This window comes from Hordeum vulgare, chromosome 4H, assembly GCF_904849725.1.
Source record: "Hordeum vulgare subsp. vulgare chromosome 4H, MorexV3_pseudomolecules_assembly, whole genome shotgun sequence".
NCBI lineage: Eukaryota > Viridiplantae > Streptophyta > Magnoliopsida > Poales > Poaceae > Hordeum > Hordeum vulgare.
Genome location: NC_058521.1, coordinates 48605032 through 48619977, shown reverse-complemented (window position 1 = coordinate 48619977; position 14946 = coordinate 48605032). Strand labels below are relative to the sequence as shown.

General features: G+C 48.4%; 1 protein-coding gene across 2 annotated transcripts; it reads right to left on the bottom strand.

Annotated features, from left to right (window-relative positions):
* Window positions 1–5274: 5274 nt before the first annotated feature.
* On the bottom strand, window positions 5275–7447 carry LOC123451165 (polygalacturonase-like). Of its 2 annotated transcripts, XM_045128177.1 has the most exons (5): window positions 6923–7401; window positions 6533–6822; window positions 6224–6452; window positions 5911–6141; window positions 5275–5648 (listed from the first exon to the last, which is right to left on the bottom strand). In XM_045128177.1, exons 1-5 carry the CDS (start codon window positions 7352–7354, stop codon window positions 5637–5639), a joined length of 1194 nt encoding a protein of 397 aa, XP_044984112.1. In that variant the 5' UTR covers window positions 7355–7401; the 3' UTR covers window positions 5275–5636. The 2 variants fall into 2 exon arrangements, with proteins under 2 accessions (XP_044984112.1, XP_044984111.1); XM_045128176.1 differs by lacking the exon at window positions 5275–5648 and having other exon boundaries at window positions 5682–6141; window positions 6923–7447.
* Between the last annotated feature and the right edge of the window lie 7499 nt (window positions 7448–14946).

Sequence of the window (14946 nt, the reverse complement as noted above, 5' to 3'; positions counted from 1 at the left end):
TCGAGTTGCAAATATGAGCAACATAACAGGTATCGAATACCCAGGCACTACTACGAGAGCTGGTTGAGTACACATCAATAACATGTATATCGAATATACCTGATTTTTCCTTGGCCGCCTTCTTATCAGCCAAATACTTGGGGCACTTGCGCTTCCAGTGACCCAGTCCCTTGCAATAATAACACTCTGTTTCAGGCTTAGGTCCAGCCTTGGGTTTCTTCGTCGGATTGGCAACAGGCTTGCCGCTCTTCTTGGAATTACCCTTCTTGCCTTTGTGGTTTCTCTTGAAACCAGTGGTCTTATTGACCATCAACACTTGCTGCTCTTTCCGGAGTTCTGACTCTGCGACTTTCAACATCGCGAATAACTCGTCGGGTGACTTGTTCATCCCTTGCATGTTATAGTTCAACACAAAGCTCTTGTAGCTTGGTGGCAATGATTGAAGAATTCTGTCAGTGATAACCTCTTGCGGGAGTTCAATCCCCAGCTCAGCTAGACGGTTTGAGTACCTAGACATTTTGAGCACATGTTCACTAACAGACGAATTCTCCTCCATCTTGCAAGCATAGAATTTATCAGAGGTCTCATACCTCTCGATCCGGGCGTTCTTCTGAAATATAAACTTCAACTCCTCGAACATCTCATATGCTCCATGACACTCAAAGCAACGTTGAAGTCCCGGCTCTAAGCTATACAAGACTGCACATTGAACTACTGAGTAGTCCTCCTTACGTGTTAACCAAGCGTTCTTAACATCTTGGTCAGCCGTAGCGGGTGGTTCATCTCCTAGCGTAGCATTAAGTACATAATCCTTCTTCCCAGCTTGCAGGAGAAACTTAAGATTACGAGCCCAGTCTACAAAGTTGCTTCCATCATCTTTCAACTTAGCTTTCTCTAGGAACGTATTAAAATTTAGGGTGACTGTCGCATGAGCCATTGATATACAACACAAATATTTCAAAGTGGACTTAGACTATGTTCAAGATAATTAGAGTTTAACTAATCAAATTACTTGCTAAACTCCCACTCAAAAAGTACATCTCTCTAGTCATTTGAGTGGTACAAGATCCAAATTCACTAACTCAAGTCCGATCATCACGTGAGTTGAGAATAGTTTCAGTGGTAAGCATCTCTATGCTAATCATATCAACTATACGATTCATGCTCGACCTTTCGGCCTCATGTGTTCTGAGTCCATGTCTGTACATGCTAGACTCGTCAAGCTTAACCCGAGTTTTCCGCGTGTGCAACTGTTTTGCACCCGTTGTATGTGAAAGTTGAGTCTATCACACCCGATCATCACGTGGTGTCTCGAAACGACGAACTGTCGCAACGGTGCACAGTCGGGGAGAACACAATTTCGTCTTGAAATTTTAGTGAGAGATCACCTTATAATGCTATCGTCGTTCTAAGAAAAATAAGGTGCATAAAACGATTAACATCACATGCAATTCACAAGTGAGATGATATGGCCATCATCTTGTGCTTCTTGATCTCCATCACTCAAGCACCGACATGGTTTTCTTGTCACCGGCGCCACACCATGATCTCCATCAACGTGTCGCCATCGAGCTTGTCGTGTTATCTATGCTATTACTACTAAAGCTACGACCTAGCAATATAGTAAACGCACCTGCAAACACAAACGTTAGTTTCAAGACAACCCTATGGCTCCCGCCGGTTGCCGTAGCATCGACGTGCAAGTCGATATTAACTATTACAACATGATCATCTCATACATCCAATATATCACATCATGTCATTGGCCATATCATATCACATGCATACCCTGCAAAAACAAGTTAGACGTCCTCTAATTTGTTGTTGCATGTTTTACGTGGCTGCTATGGGTATCTAGTATGTTCACATCTTACTTACGCAAAAACCACAACGGAGATGTGCAAATTTCTATTTAACCTCTCCAAGGACCACCTCAGTCAAAACCAATTCAACTAAAGTTGAAGAAACAGGCACCCGCTAGTCATCTTTATGCAACGAGGTTGCATGTCAATCGATGAAACCGGTCTCTCATAAGCGTACGAGGTATGTCGGTCCGGGCTGCTTCAATCCAACAATACCGTTGAATCGAGAAAAGACTAAGGAGGGCAGCAAATCGAACATCACCATCCACAAAACCTTTTGTGTTCTGCTTGAGATAACATCTACGCATGAACCTAGCTCATGATGCCACTGTTGGGGAACGTTGCATGGGAAACAAAAAATTTCCTACGCACACGAAGACCTATCATGGTGATGTCCATCTACAAGTGGAGATTTTGATGTACGTACCCTTGTACATCGCATAGCAGGAAGCGTTAAGAAACGCGGTTGATGTAGTGGAACGTCTTCACGTCCCTCGAATCGTCCCACAAACCGTCCCATGATCCGTTCCCATCTAGCGCTGAACAAACGACACCTCCGCGTTCAGCACACGTACAACTCGACGATGAGCCTTCTTGATCCAGCAAGAGAAACGGAGAAGTAGATGAGTTCTTCGGCAGCGTGATGTCGCTCCAGTGGGGTGATGATCTACTCCTGCAGGGCATCGCCCGAGCTCCGCAGAAATCCGATCTAGAGGGGAAATTGTGTGGTTTAGGCTAGAGTTGCACGTGGAAAAGTTGTGTCTCAAAAAGCCCTAAACCACCACTATATATAGGAGGGAGGGGGAGGGGCTAGCCTTGAGGCACAAGGCCTCAAGGGTGTGTCGCCCGCCAGGGAGGAGGAGTACTCCTCCTCCAATTCGTTTTGGGAAGGAGGAGTCCTCCTCTTCCTTCCCACCTCCCTCTTTCCTTTTTCTTTTTCTTTTCTTTTGGTATTTTCTTTATGTGGCGCCATGGGCTCCTTGGGCTAACTCCACCAGCCCACTAAGGACTTGTGGCGCCACCCTAGGGCCTTGGGCTCACTCCCGGGTGGGTGGGCCCCTCCCGGTGAACTCCTGGAACCCATTCGTCACTCCCGATACACTACCGGAATTGCCCGAAACTTTCCGGTGACCAAATGAAACCATCCTATATATCAATCTTCGTTTCCGGACCATTCCGGAAACCCTCGTGACGTCTGTGATCTCATCCGGTACTTTGAATAACATTCGGTAACCACACATATAACTCAATTATACTAAAACATCATTGAACCTTAAGTGTGCAGACCCTGCGGGTTCGAGAACTATGTAGACATGACCCGAGGCACTCCTTGGTCAATATGCAATAGCGGGACCTGGATGCCCATATTGGATCCTACATATTCTCCGAAGATCTTATCGGTTGAACCTCAGTGTCAAGGATTCATATAATCCCGTATGTCATTCCCTTTGTCCTTCGGTATGTTATTTGCCCGAGATTCGATCGTCGGTATCCGCATACCTATTTCAATCTCGTTACCGGCAAGTCTCTTTACTCGTTCCGTAATACAAATTCCCGTGACTTACACTTAGTCACATTGCTTGCAAGGCTTGTGTGTGATGTTGTATTACCGAGTGGGCCCCGAGATACCTCTCTGTCACACGGAGTGAAAAATCCCAGTCTTGATCCATACTAACTCAACGGACACCTTCGGAGATACCTTTAGAACACCTTTATAGTCACCCAGTTACGTTATGACGTTTGATGCACACAAGGTATTCCTACGGTGCCAGTGAATTATATGATCTCATGGTCATAGGAATAAATACTTGACACGCAGAAAACAATAGCAATAAAACGACACGATCAATATGCTACGTTCATAGTTTGGGTCTAGTCCATCACATGATTCTCCTAATGATGTGATCCAGTTATCAAGCAACAACACTTGTACATAGTCAGAAAACCTTGACTATCCTTGATCAACTAGCTAGCCAACTAGAGGCTTGCTAGGGAATTGTTTTGTCTATATATCCACACATGCATCTATGTTTTCATTCAATACAATTATAGCATGGATAATAAACGATTATCTGTAAACAGGAAATATAATAATAACTGTTTATCATTGCCTCTAGGGCATATTTCCAACAAGAGGTACTACGAGTACATGGCTGAAATTCACAAAGTCACTCTCAAGTTTGGTGAGTGCCTTTTGTGATGCTGACTAGGCAGATTGTCCTCATGACAGAAGATCAAGTGGAGGTTTTGCTATCTTCTTTGGACCAAACCACATACCATAGAGTGCACGTAAGCAAGCTACTGTGTCAAGCACAGAAGCTGAATATAAAGCTTTAGCAAATGCTACGACTCGACTAATATGGGTTCAAGCCTTGCTTAATGAGCTTCGTGTAAGTCACTCTCCTATTGCTCGGTTGTGGTGTGATAATATTGGTGCCACATATCTTTCAGCAAATTCAGTGTTTCATGCAAGCACAAAGCACGTTGAGGTTGATTATCATTTTGTGCGTAAAAGAGTAGCTAAGAAGCTACTTGACATTTGGTTTATTCCCACCAATGATCAAGTTGAAGATGGGTTCACCAAAGCCTTATCAGTTATCACAGTGCAAATTAGAAGAATTCATTAACAATCTTAACTTGGTATAGGTGCGATTGAGGGGGTGTTAGAATGTCCCGTACGTTTTCTTTTCTTGGTTGCTCGGCTGTGGACTGTGGTGTGATAATATTGGTGCCACGTATCTTCTCATCATACATGCGAGAAGGCACCCTCTCATGAGATGATCTCAGTCTCCAGCTGCTTCCCACATGTTGTACGTTTTCTTTTCTCTCTTTTCAGTTTTGTTTTTCAGTTTCAGGTCTTCAGTTTTCATTGTTCAGTCTCAAGTTATTTCGTTGTTCAGGTCTTCAGTTCACTAACTCTACAAAATCCTACACCGACTCATGCACAAGGCATAGCTACCTTAGTTTTTAGTAAATCAGGTTTGATTATCAATGTACAGTGCGTGCAATGGACCAGAAAGGAGCCTCTCTTTTTCTCAAGGTGAGTCAAATTTGGGTGACTAGACACACCCAAATATGAAAAAAACTAAATCTTAGGCGTGGGACATGATATCAACCAGGACATAACATGTCTTAGAGTAAACCTGGCTGGGCCAGGCTTCACAAAGTCCGAACTGGAAATCTCAAGCCCAAGCCTGGCCCGAATGGGCACAAAAGGTGAATCCCGGGCCGGGCCGGGCCTCCGTGTAAATCACCGTTTTTTGCAAGCCCGAGCCCGACCCGAACTGCTTTTCGGGCCCGATTTCCAATCCCGAGTCCGGCCCGAACACAAAGCCCGACCCAGCCCCGTCCGGGTTTTCTGGGCCGGGCTGCCCATGCCCAGATGTATCTTAGAGCAACTCTAGCACACCTCTTAAAAGTGGTTAAATCCATATAAAATGATCTTTTCAGTTTCACGGTGTTAAAAAACACCTTGAATAGAGCCCGTAAAAAGGTCAAACCTGTAAAAAATTACATGCCCTAAGGATACACCCCGGCGACCCATTTATTTACAGATTTGAAGGCAAAACTAAGTGGGGCGTGTAATCCGGTCAACGCTACGCGTTCCGGTGACATTCCGCCATGAATCTTGTCGGAATCTCATCGGAAACTCGCCGAAAACTCGAACAACTACAGGGGCGCTCGCTACAGCGACGAAGAAGAGCTCCTGGATTGATCCGACCACGGACGAGCTAGCTTCATGTGTTGTCCTGGATGCCGCGGCTTCGTATTTGATCATTTGGTGCGCTGTCCATGAACACGGACGTGAGAAAGAAGACGTGAAAAAGATATAAATGAATATTATATTTACAGTTTATATTTAAGGGGTCTGTTCGACCGCAGCTCAAATCATACTTAAAACGTGTTTTTCACTTAAAACGTGTTTTTGGTACACTGAAAATCGCTTGGTGGTTTAAAGGGTTTGCTAGAGTTGTTCTTATCCAACAGCAATCATAGTGTGTTTCCTTTGGCCTGGCCATCTCACTACTCACTTGTAGCAGGACATTACCTGGGCGGCCAGGCAACTGGGCGGAACAACCTGCCCATACGTGACCCCATGCGCGTTTCGGCAGAAAGACTCGGCCGCTCGCCGCCGCTCCCCGTACTCCAGCCAAATGTTCCGCATGGTGATTCCCGTGCACGGTCGGCTCGGGCTGCAGTCGAACCGCACCGCCACCGGCGTTGCCGACGTCCCCTCGATGTTCGTATATGACACATTGCTGATCTTGATGCCTGAACCCTGAAAGTAACACAGCACACACTCAGCAGCACTCCCTGAAAATGCAGTGTTTGACGAGTGTGATCATGGACGGGTACGACACCTCGGTGGGGCAGCTGACGTTGCCGGGGCAGTAGTTCTGGTCGATGATGATCGGGTTCCGTACGTCCCTCATGACCACGTCCGAGAATTCGACGCCGTCGACGAGCCCGCGGTTGGCCTTCACCCACCACTTGATCCGCAGCCCGTTGGTCGTCCCGGCGAGCGTCACGGCCTTCACGGTGATGTTCCGCACGGCCACCTGCTCCGGCGTGTCTCCCAGGCTCCCAATACTGACAATGGCATACCAAACGGAACAGATTGTGAGACACTTGTCAGGAGTGGATGGACAGGGTTGGACCTCGTCACTCACCTGATGCCGTGCCCTGGGCCGCACCTGACGCCCTGAATCCACACGTCCGACGAGCCCTCGACCATGGAGATGCAGTCGTCGCCGGTGCCGATGACAGCGTCCCGAATCGTGACGTTGCTCGACTGCTTGATGTGGATGCCGTCCGTGTTGGGGCTGTCCCCCGGCGCCGACACCACCGTGTCCAATATCGCCACGCCGGTGCTCGCTTGGACGGTGACATGGATGCCTGCGCTGTTCAGCGACGTCAGGCCTTGGATCACCACGTTCCTAGACCGGTAGATCGTCAACGACTGCGATGGATTATCTCGCAACGAATATCAAACACCATCAGTCCATCTACTCATGCATATATCTCCCACTCTTTCTTCTGAATTTAAAGCACGTACTTACCCTGGTGGCGGCCGGGCAAGAGGAGCCGCTGCCGGCTCTCCGGCACGCCCAGTACGCCTGGCCCCTGCCGTCGAGCGTGCCGCCGGTGACGGACACGCCGTCCACGTTCTGGAACACGATCCAGAGCTGCACACCGGCGTACGGCACGGGCGCGAGCACCGTGCCCGAGATGTTCACGGCCACCGTGCCGCCCCGGCACGGCCCACTGAACCTCGCCCTGGACACCAAGAACTCGCCTGCCGGCACGACCACCGCGGCTGGGCCCTCGCCTTCCGCCGCGCACGCCGCGGACCACGCGCGGAGGAACGCGCCCGCGCAGTCCGTCTGGCCGTCGGCCACGGCGCCGTAGTCGACGACGCTGTAGGACGCCGCGGCGGCGAGTGACACGCACAGGTGGGCGAGAAGTGCGAGCCCGGTGCGGCGTGGCGGCATTGGGGCGGTAGCGTCCCGCGGGTCAGCGCGTGGCCGGTGATGCGTGTGTCCACTGATCGTTTGGGTTCGTGCCTTGCAACTTTGCAGGCTGTTGGTGGATAGGACTGTTGGCAGTTTGGGAGTTGTGTTAAGCAACACGGTTGATTGGTTCGTGTCGTTTAGCTTCCGGCGTGCAGGAGTAGTGTTTCGTCACGTGCAAACTTTCGTGCCTTGTAATGTTTCCTGAGTGTCACTTGTAAGATCTCGGCTTCCTAAATACTAAGTCTTCCTGTAAGTCTTTCTTGATGGTTCAACTTTGATTGCATAATATGATACTGGGAACTACACACACCCGCGATAAGACGTTAGAGCATGGCGGACGACTCGGCGGGCGATGAGATTTGGGCGGACTTGGCGGAGCCGAGGACCGGGCAATGTTGGCGGCGGGACAGCAGCCGCACAGGCGGAGGCACGCGGGGGAGGGGGGGGGGGGAGCAGTGGTCGCAAACCTCGCTGGATCTGCGCCCCCGCGCGCCCTCCTGGTGCGTTCCCTTCCCCCAACCCTCCCCCACACTCTTCTCCTTCCCGCCTGCACGGTTGGTCCTCCTCGACGTGTGGTGGTCGGGGCCGCCGCCCATGGACCTGGGGTGTGTCGGTACGGGCGGATCGCGGGGCGGCCGCCTGGTCTTGGCGTCGGCGGGAGTCCCCTGGCTGCGTGCGAAGGGCTGGTGCATTGGATGCCGGCGCGGCCATGCGACCCCTGGTGCCGGGACCGCTCGTCATCGCCCACTCGGGTGCTTCTCGCACGGCGTCCTTCCTCGCCTTCCGGGTTTTGCCAACGGTGGGGTGGGCGTCGCCGCGCTGCCACCTAAGCTCCGCCTCGGTGGAAACCCTTCCCTCCCATCCTCGAGCGGTGCGTGATGGGTTGGGCCGGCTCTTGGGCCTTGAGCTGCAAGAGTCGGGGGGGGGGGGGGGTGACCTGTTTCCTGGGCCCAGGTCGACCGTGTTGGGGAACGTAGCATAAATTCAAAAAATTTCCTACGCATATTCAGATCTTCCTATGGAGAGATCAGCAACGAGAGAGGGGTAAGAGCATCTTCATACCTTTGAAGATCGCTAAGCGGAAGCGTTACTAGAACGCGGTTGATGGAGTCGTACTCGCGGCGATTCAGATCGCGGTGTGAATCCGATCTAGTGCCGAACTACGGCACCTCCGCGTTCAACACACGTGCAGCCCGGTGACGTCTCCCGCACCTTGATCCAGCAAGAAGGAGGGAGAGGTTGGGGAAGAACTCCAGCAGCACGACGGCGTGGTGTCGATGGAGAGACGAGGTCTCCCGGCAGGGCTTCGCCAAGCACCGGCAGAGAGGAGGAGAAAGAAGGGCAGGGCTGCGCCGAGGGAGAGGGAAAAGTGTGTCCCCCAATGGCCAAAAGTGCCCACTATATATAGGGGGAGGGAGGGGCTGCACCCCCTTGAGGGTTTCCCTCTCCTAAGGGGGGGGGGGCAGCCCTAGATGTGGGGGAGGTGCGGCGGCCAAGGGGGGAGGAGGGGTGGCGCACCCCTTTGGTGGGCCTTAGGCCCACCTGCGCTAGGGTTCCCCCCCCTCTCCCCTCTTCCTGTGCCATGGGCTGAGTGGGGGGGCCCACCAGCCCACCTAGGGGCTGGTTCCCTCCCCCACTTGGCCCATCGCCCCCTTTCGGTGGACCCCCGGGGCCACCTCCGGTGGTCCTGGTACGTTATCGGTGATGCCCGAAACACTTCCGGTGTCCGAAACCATCCGTCCTATATATCAATCTTTACCTCCGGACCATTCCGGAGCTCCTCGTGACGTCCGGGATCGCATCCGGGACTCCGAACAACTTTTGATAACCGCGTATAACAATTCCCTATAACCCTAGCGTCATCGAACCTTAAGTGTGTAGACCCTACGAGTTCGGGAGACAGGCAGACATGACCGAGACACCTCTCCGACCAATAACCATCAGAGGGGTCTAGATACCCATGGTGGCTCCCACTTGCTCCACGATGATCTCATCGGATGAACCACGATGTCAAGGATTCAATCAATCCCGTATACAATTCCCTTTGTCTGTCGTAATAGAACTTGCCCGAGATTCGATCGTCGGTATACCTATACCTTGTTCAATCTCGTTACCGGTAAGTCTCTTTACTCGTTCCGTAGTACGTCATCGTGTGACTAACTCCTTAGTCACATTGAGCTCATCATGATGTTCTACCGAGTGGGCCCAGAGATACCTCTCCGTCACGCGGAGTGACAAATTCCGATCTCGATTCGTACCAACCCAACACACGCTTTCAGAGGTACCCGTAATGCACCTTTATAGTCACCCAATTACGTTGTGACGTTTGATACACCCAAAGCACTCCTATGGTATCCGGGAGTTGCACAATCTCACGGTCGAAGGAAAAGACACTTGACATTAGAAAAGCTTTAGCATACGAACAATACGATCTAGTGCTATGCTTAGGGGTTGGGTCTTGTCCATCACATCATTCTCCTAATGATGTGATCCCGTTATCAATGACATCTAATGCCCATGACCAGGAAACCATGATCATCTATTGACTAATGAGCTACCAACTAGTATTATCATGAACAAGGAAATATGATTACTGTTTCCTGTTAATACAATTATAGCATGAACAATCGACGATTATCTTGAACAAGGAAATATGATATTAACCATTTTATTATTGTCTCTAGGGCATATTTCCAACAGTCTCCCACTTGCACTAGAGTCAATAATCTAGTTACATTGTGATGTATCGAACACCCATACCATTATGGTGTTGATCATGTTTTTCTCGTGGAAGAGGTTTAGTCAACAGGTGTGCAATATTCACATCCGTGTGTACTTTACAAATATCTATTACTCCACTGTGGACATGGTCCTGGATGGAGTTGTAGCGGCGTTTGATGTGCTTGGTCTTCCGGTGAAACCTGGGGTCCTTGGCAATGGCAATGGCCCCAGTGTTATCACAGAAGAGTGTCATTGGACTCGACGCGCTTGGAACCACTCCAAGGTTGGTGATGAGCTCCTTCATCCAAATTCCTTCATGAGCCGCTTTCTGAAGCAGCTATGTACTCCGCTTCACATGTAGACGCTGCCACGACTTCTTGCTTGCTGCTGCACTAGCTCACTGCCCCACCATTCAAAACATATACGTATCCGGTCTGTGACTTAGAGTCATCCGGATCTGTGTTGAAGCTGGCGTCGGCGTAACCCTTTATGACGTGCTCTTCATCACCTCCATAAACGAGAAACATTTCCTTTGTCCTTTTCAGGTACTTAATGATATTCTTGACCGCTGTCGAGTGTTCCATACCGTGATCGCTTTGGTACCTCCCTACCAAACTTATGGCAAGGTTTATATCAGGTCTGGTACATAGCATGGCATACATAAGAGAGCCTATGGCTGAAGCGTAGGGGACAGAACTCATCTTCTCTCTATCTGCTACCGTGGTCGGCGACTGAGCATTACTCAATCTCATACCTTGCAAAACTGGCAAGAACCCTTTCTTTGAGTTTTCCATATTGAACTTCTTCAATATCTTGTCAAGGTATGTACTTTGCGAAAGACCTATGAGGCGTCTCGATCTATCTCTATAGATCTTGATGCCTAACAAGTATGCTGTTTCTCCAAGGTCCATCATTGAAAAACTTTTGTTCAAATAGGCCTTTATGCTCTCCAACATCCCTATATCATTCCCCATCAATAATATGTCATCCACATATAGTATGAGGAAAGCTATAGAGCTCCCACTCACTTTCTTGTACACACAGGCTTCTCCGTAAACCTGTATGAACCCAAACGCTTTAATCACCTCATTAAAGTGAATGTTCCAACTCCGAGATGCGTGCACCAGCCCATAGATGGAGCGCTGGAGCTTGCACACTTTGTTAGCACCCTTAGGGTCGACAAAACCTTCTGGTTGCATCATATACAACTCTTCCTTAAGGTTCCCGTTAAGGAACGCTGTTTTGACGTCCATTTGCCAAATTTCATAATCATAAAAGGTGGCAATTGCTAACATGATTCAGACTGATTTCAGCTTCGCTACGGGAGAGAAAGTCTCTTCGTAGTCAATTCCTTGAATTTATGAAAAACCCTTTGCGACAAGTCGAGCTTTATAAACGGTTACATTACCGTTTGCATCAGTCTTCTTCTTGAAGATCCATTTATTTTCTATGACTCGCCGGTCATCGGGCAAGTCCACCAAAGTCCATACTTTGTTCTCATACATGGATCCTATCTTGGATTTCATAGCCTCAAGCCATTTGTTGGAATCCGGGCCCGCCATCGCTTCTTCATAGTTCGAAGGTTCACCGTTGTCCAACAACATGATTTCCATCACAGGGTTGCCGTACCACTCTGGTGCGGAGCGTGCCCTTGTGGACCTTCGCGGTTCAGTAGTAACTTGATCCGAAGCTTCATGATCATTATCATTAACTTCCTCTTCAGTTGGTGCAGGCGCCACAGGAACAACTTCCCGCGCTGCGCTACTATCCTGTTCGGGAGGGGGTGTAATTACCTCATCAAGTTCTACCTTCCTCCCACTTACTTCTTTCGAGAGAAACTCTTTCTCTAGAAAGGATCCGTTTTTGGCAACAAAGGTTTTACCTTCGGATCTAAGATAGAAGGTATACCCAATAGTTTCCTTAGGGTATCCTATGAATACGCATTTCTCCGCTTTGGGTTCGAGCTTTTCTGGTTGAAGTTTCTTCACATAAGCATTGCAGACCCAAACTTTAAGAAACGACAACTTAGGTTTCTTGCCAAACCATATTTCATACGGTGTCGTCTCAACGGATTTAGACGGTGCCCTATTTAAAGTGAATGCTGTAGTTTCTAATGTGTATCCCCAAAATGATAGCGGTAAGTTGGTAAGAGACATCATAGATCGTACCATATCTAATAAAGTGCGATTACGACGTTCAAACACTCCGTTGCGTTGCGGTGTGCCAGGCGGCATCAGTTGTGAAACGATTCCACAGTTCCTTAGGTGTGTGTCAAACTCGTGACTCAAATATTCTCCTCCACGATCAGATCGTAGACACTTAATTTTTCTGTCACGTTGATTCTCGACCTCACTCTGAAATTCCTTGAACTTTTCAAATGTCTCAGATTTGTGCTTCATCAAGTAGATATACCCATACCTACTTAAATCATCGGTGAGAGTGAGAACATAACGATAGCCACCGCGAGCTTCAACGTTCATTGGACCACACACATCAGTATGTATTATTTCCAATAAGTTGTTTGCTCTGTCCATTATTCCTGAGAATGGAATCTTAGTCATCTTGCCCATGAGGCACGGTTCGCATGTGTCAAATGATTCAAAGTCAAGAGACTCTAATAGTCCATCAGTATGGAGCTTCTTCATGCGCTTAACGCCGATATCACCAAGGCGGCAGTGCCACAAGTATGTGGGACTATCATTATCAACTTTACATCTTTTGGTACTCACACTATGAATATGCGTAACATCACGATCGAGATTCCTCAAGAATAAACCATTCACCAGCGGAGCATGACCATAAAACATATCACTCATATAAATAGAACAACCATTATTCTCTTACTTAAATGAGTAGCCGTCTCGCATTAAGCAAGACCCTGATACAATATTCATGCTTAAAGCTGGTACTAAATAACAATTATTAAGGTTTAAAACTAATCCCGATGGTACACGTAGAGGTAACGTGCCGACGGCGATCACATCGACCTTGGAGCCATTCCCGATGCGCATCGTCACCTCGTCCTTTGCCAGTCTCCGCTTATTCCGCAGTTCCTGCTTTGAGTTGCAAATGTGAGCAACAACACCGGTATCAAATACCCGGGAGCTACTACGAGCGCTGGTAAGGTACACAACAATAACATGTATATCACATATACCTTTAACGTTGCCGGCCTTCTTGTCCGCTAAGTATTTGGGGCAGTTCCGCTTCCAGTGACCCTTTCCCTTGCAATAGAAGCACTCAGTCTCAGGCTTGGGTCCATTCTTTTTCTTCTTCCCAGCATCTGGCTTACCGGGCGCGGCAACGGCTTTGCCGTCTTTCTTGAAGTTCTTCTTACCCTTGCCCTTCTTGAAACTAGTGGTCTTGTTGACCATCAACACTTGATGCTCTTTCTTGATTTCTACTTCTGCAAAGTTGAGCATCGAGTACAACTCGGGAATGGTCTTCTCCATCCCTTGCATGTTGCAGTTCAGCACAAAACCTTTGTAGCTTGGTGGGAGAGACTAGAGGTTTCTGTCAATTATAGCACCATCCGAAGTTCGACTCCAAGTGAAGTCAGACGACCGTGTAACCCAGACATTTTGAGTATCTGCTCACTGACAGAACTGTTCTCCTCCATCTTACAGCTAAAGAACTTGTTGGAGACTTCATATCTCTCGACACGGGCATGAGCTTGAAAAACTAGCTTCAGCTCTTGGAACATCTCATATGCACCGTGTTGCTCAAAACGCCTTTGGAGCCCCATTTCTAAACTGTATAACATGCCACACCTAACCAGAGAGTAGTCATCACTCCGCGTTTGCCAGACGTTCAGAATGTCCTGGGCTGCTGCGGGAGCGGGAGGGTCACCTAGCGGCGCATCAAGGACATACGCCTTTTTAGCTGCTTCAAGGATGAGCTTCAAGTTGCGAACCCAGTCCGCATAGTTGCTACCATCATCTTTCAGCTTGTTTTTCTCTAGGAATGCGTTGAAGTTGAGGTTGACGTTGGCCATCTACAATATTTATAAAGACAACTTTTAGACTAAGTTCATGACAATTAAGTTCATTTAATCAAATTAAGTATGAACTCCCACTTAAATCAGCATCCCTCTAGTCATCTAAGTGATACATGATCCATGTTGACTAACCCATGTCCGATCATCATGTGAGACGGACTAGTCACCATGGTGAGCAACTTCATGCTGATCGTATTCAACCATACGACTCATGTTCGACTTTTCGGTCTCTTGTATTCGAGGTCATGTCTGTACATGCTAAGCTCGTCGAGTCAACCTAGGTGTTTCGCGTGTGTAAATCTGGCTTACACCCGTTGTATGCGAACGTTAGAATCTATCACACCCGATCATCACATGGTGCTTCGAGACAACGATCCTTCGCAACGGTGCACACTTAGGGGAATACGTTCTTGAAATTTTAAGAGGGATCATCTTACTATGCTACCGTCGTTCTAAGCAATAAGATGAAAAACATGAGAAACATCACAATGCAATCATATAGTGACATGATATGGCCATTATCATCTTTGCTCTTTTGATCTCCATCTTCAGGCATCGCATGATCATCATTGTCACCGGCGTGAAACCATGATCTCCATCATCATGATCTCCATCATCGTGTCTCCTGAAGTCGTCACACCAACTACTACTATCACTACTACATTAGCTAACCGTTAGGAATGAAGTAAAAGTAGTAAGCACATGGCGTTGCATCTCATACAATAAATTAAGACAACTCCTATGGCTCCTGCCGGTTGTCATACTCATCGACATGCAAGTCGTGAAACCTATTACAATAACATGATCATCTCATACATCATACATGCAACATCACAACTTTGGCCATATCACA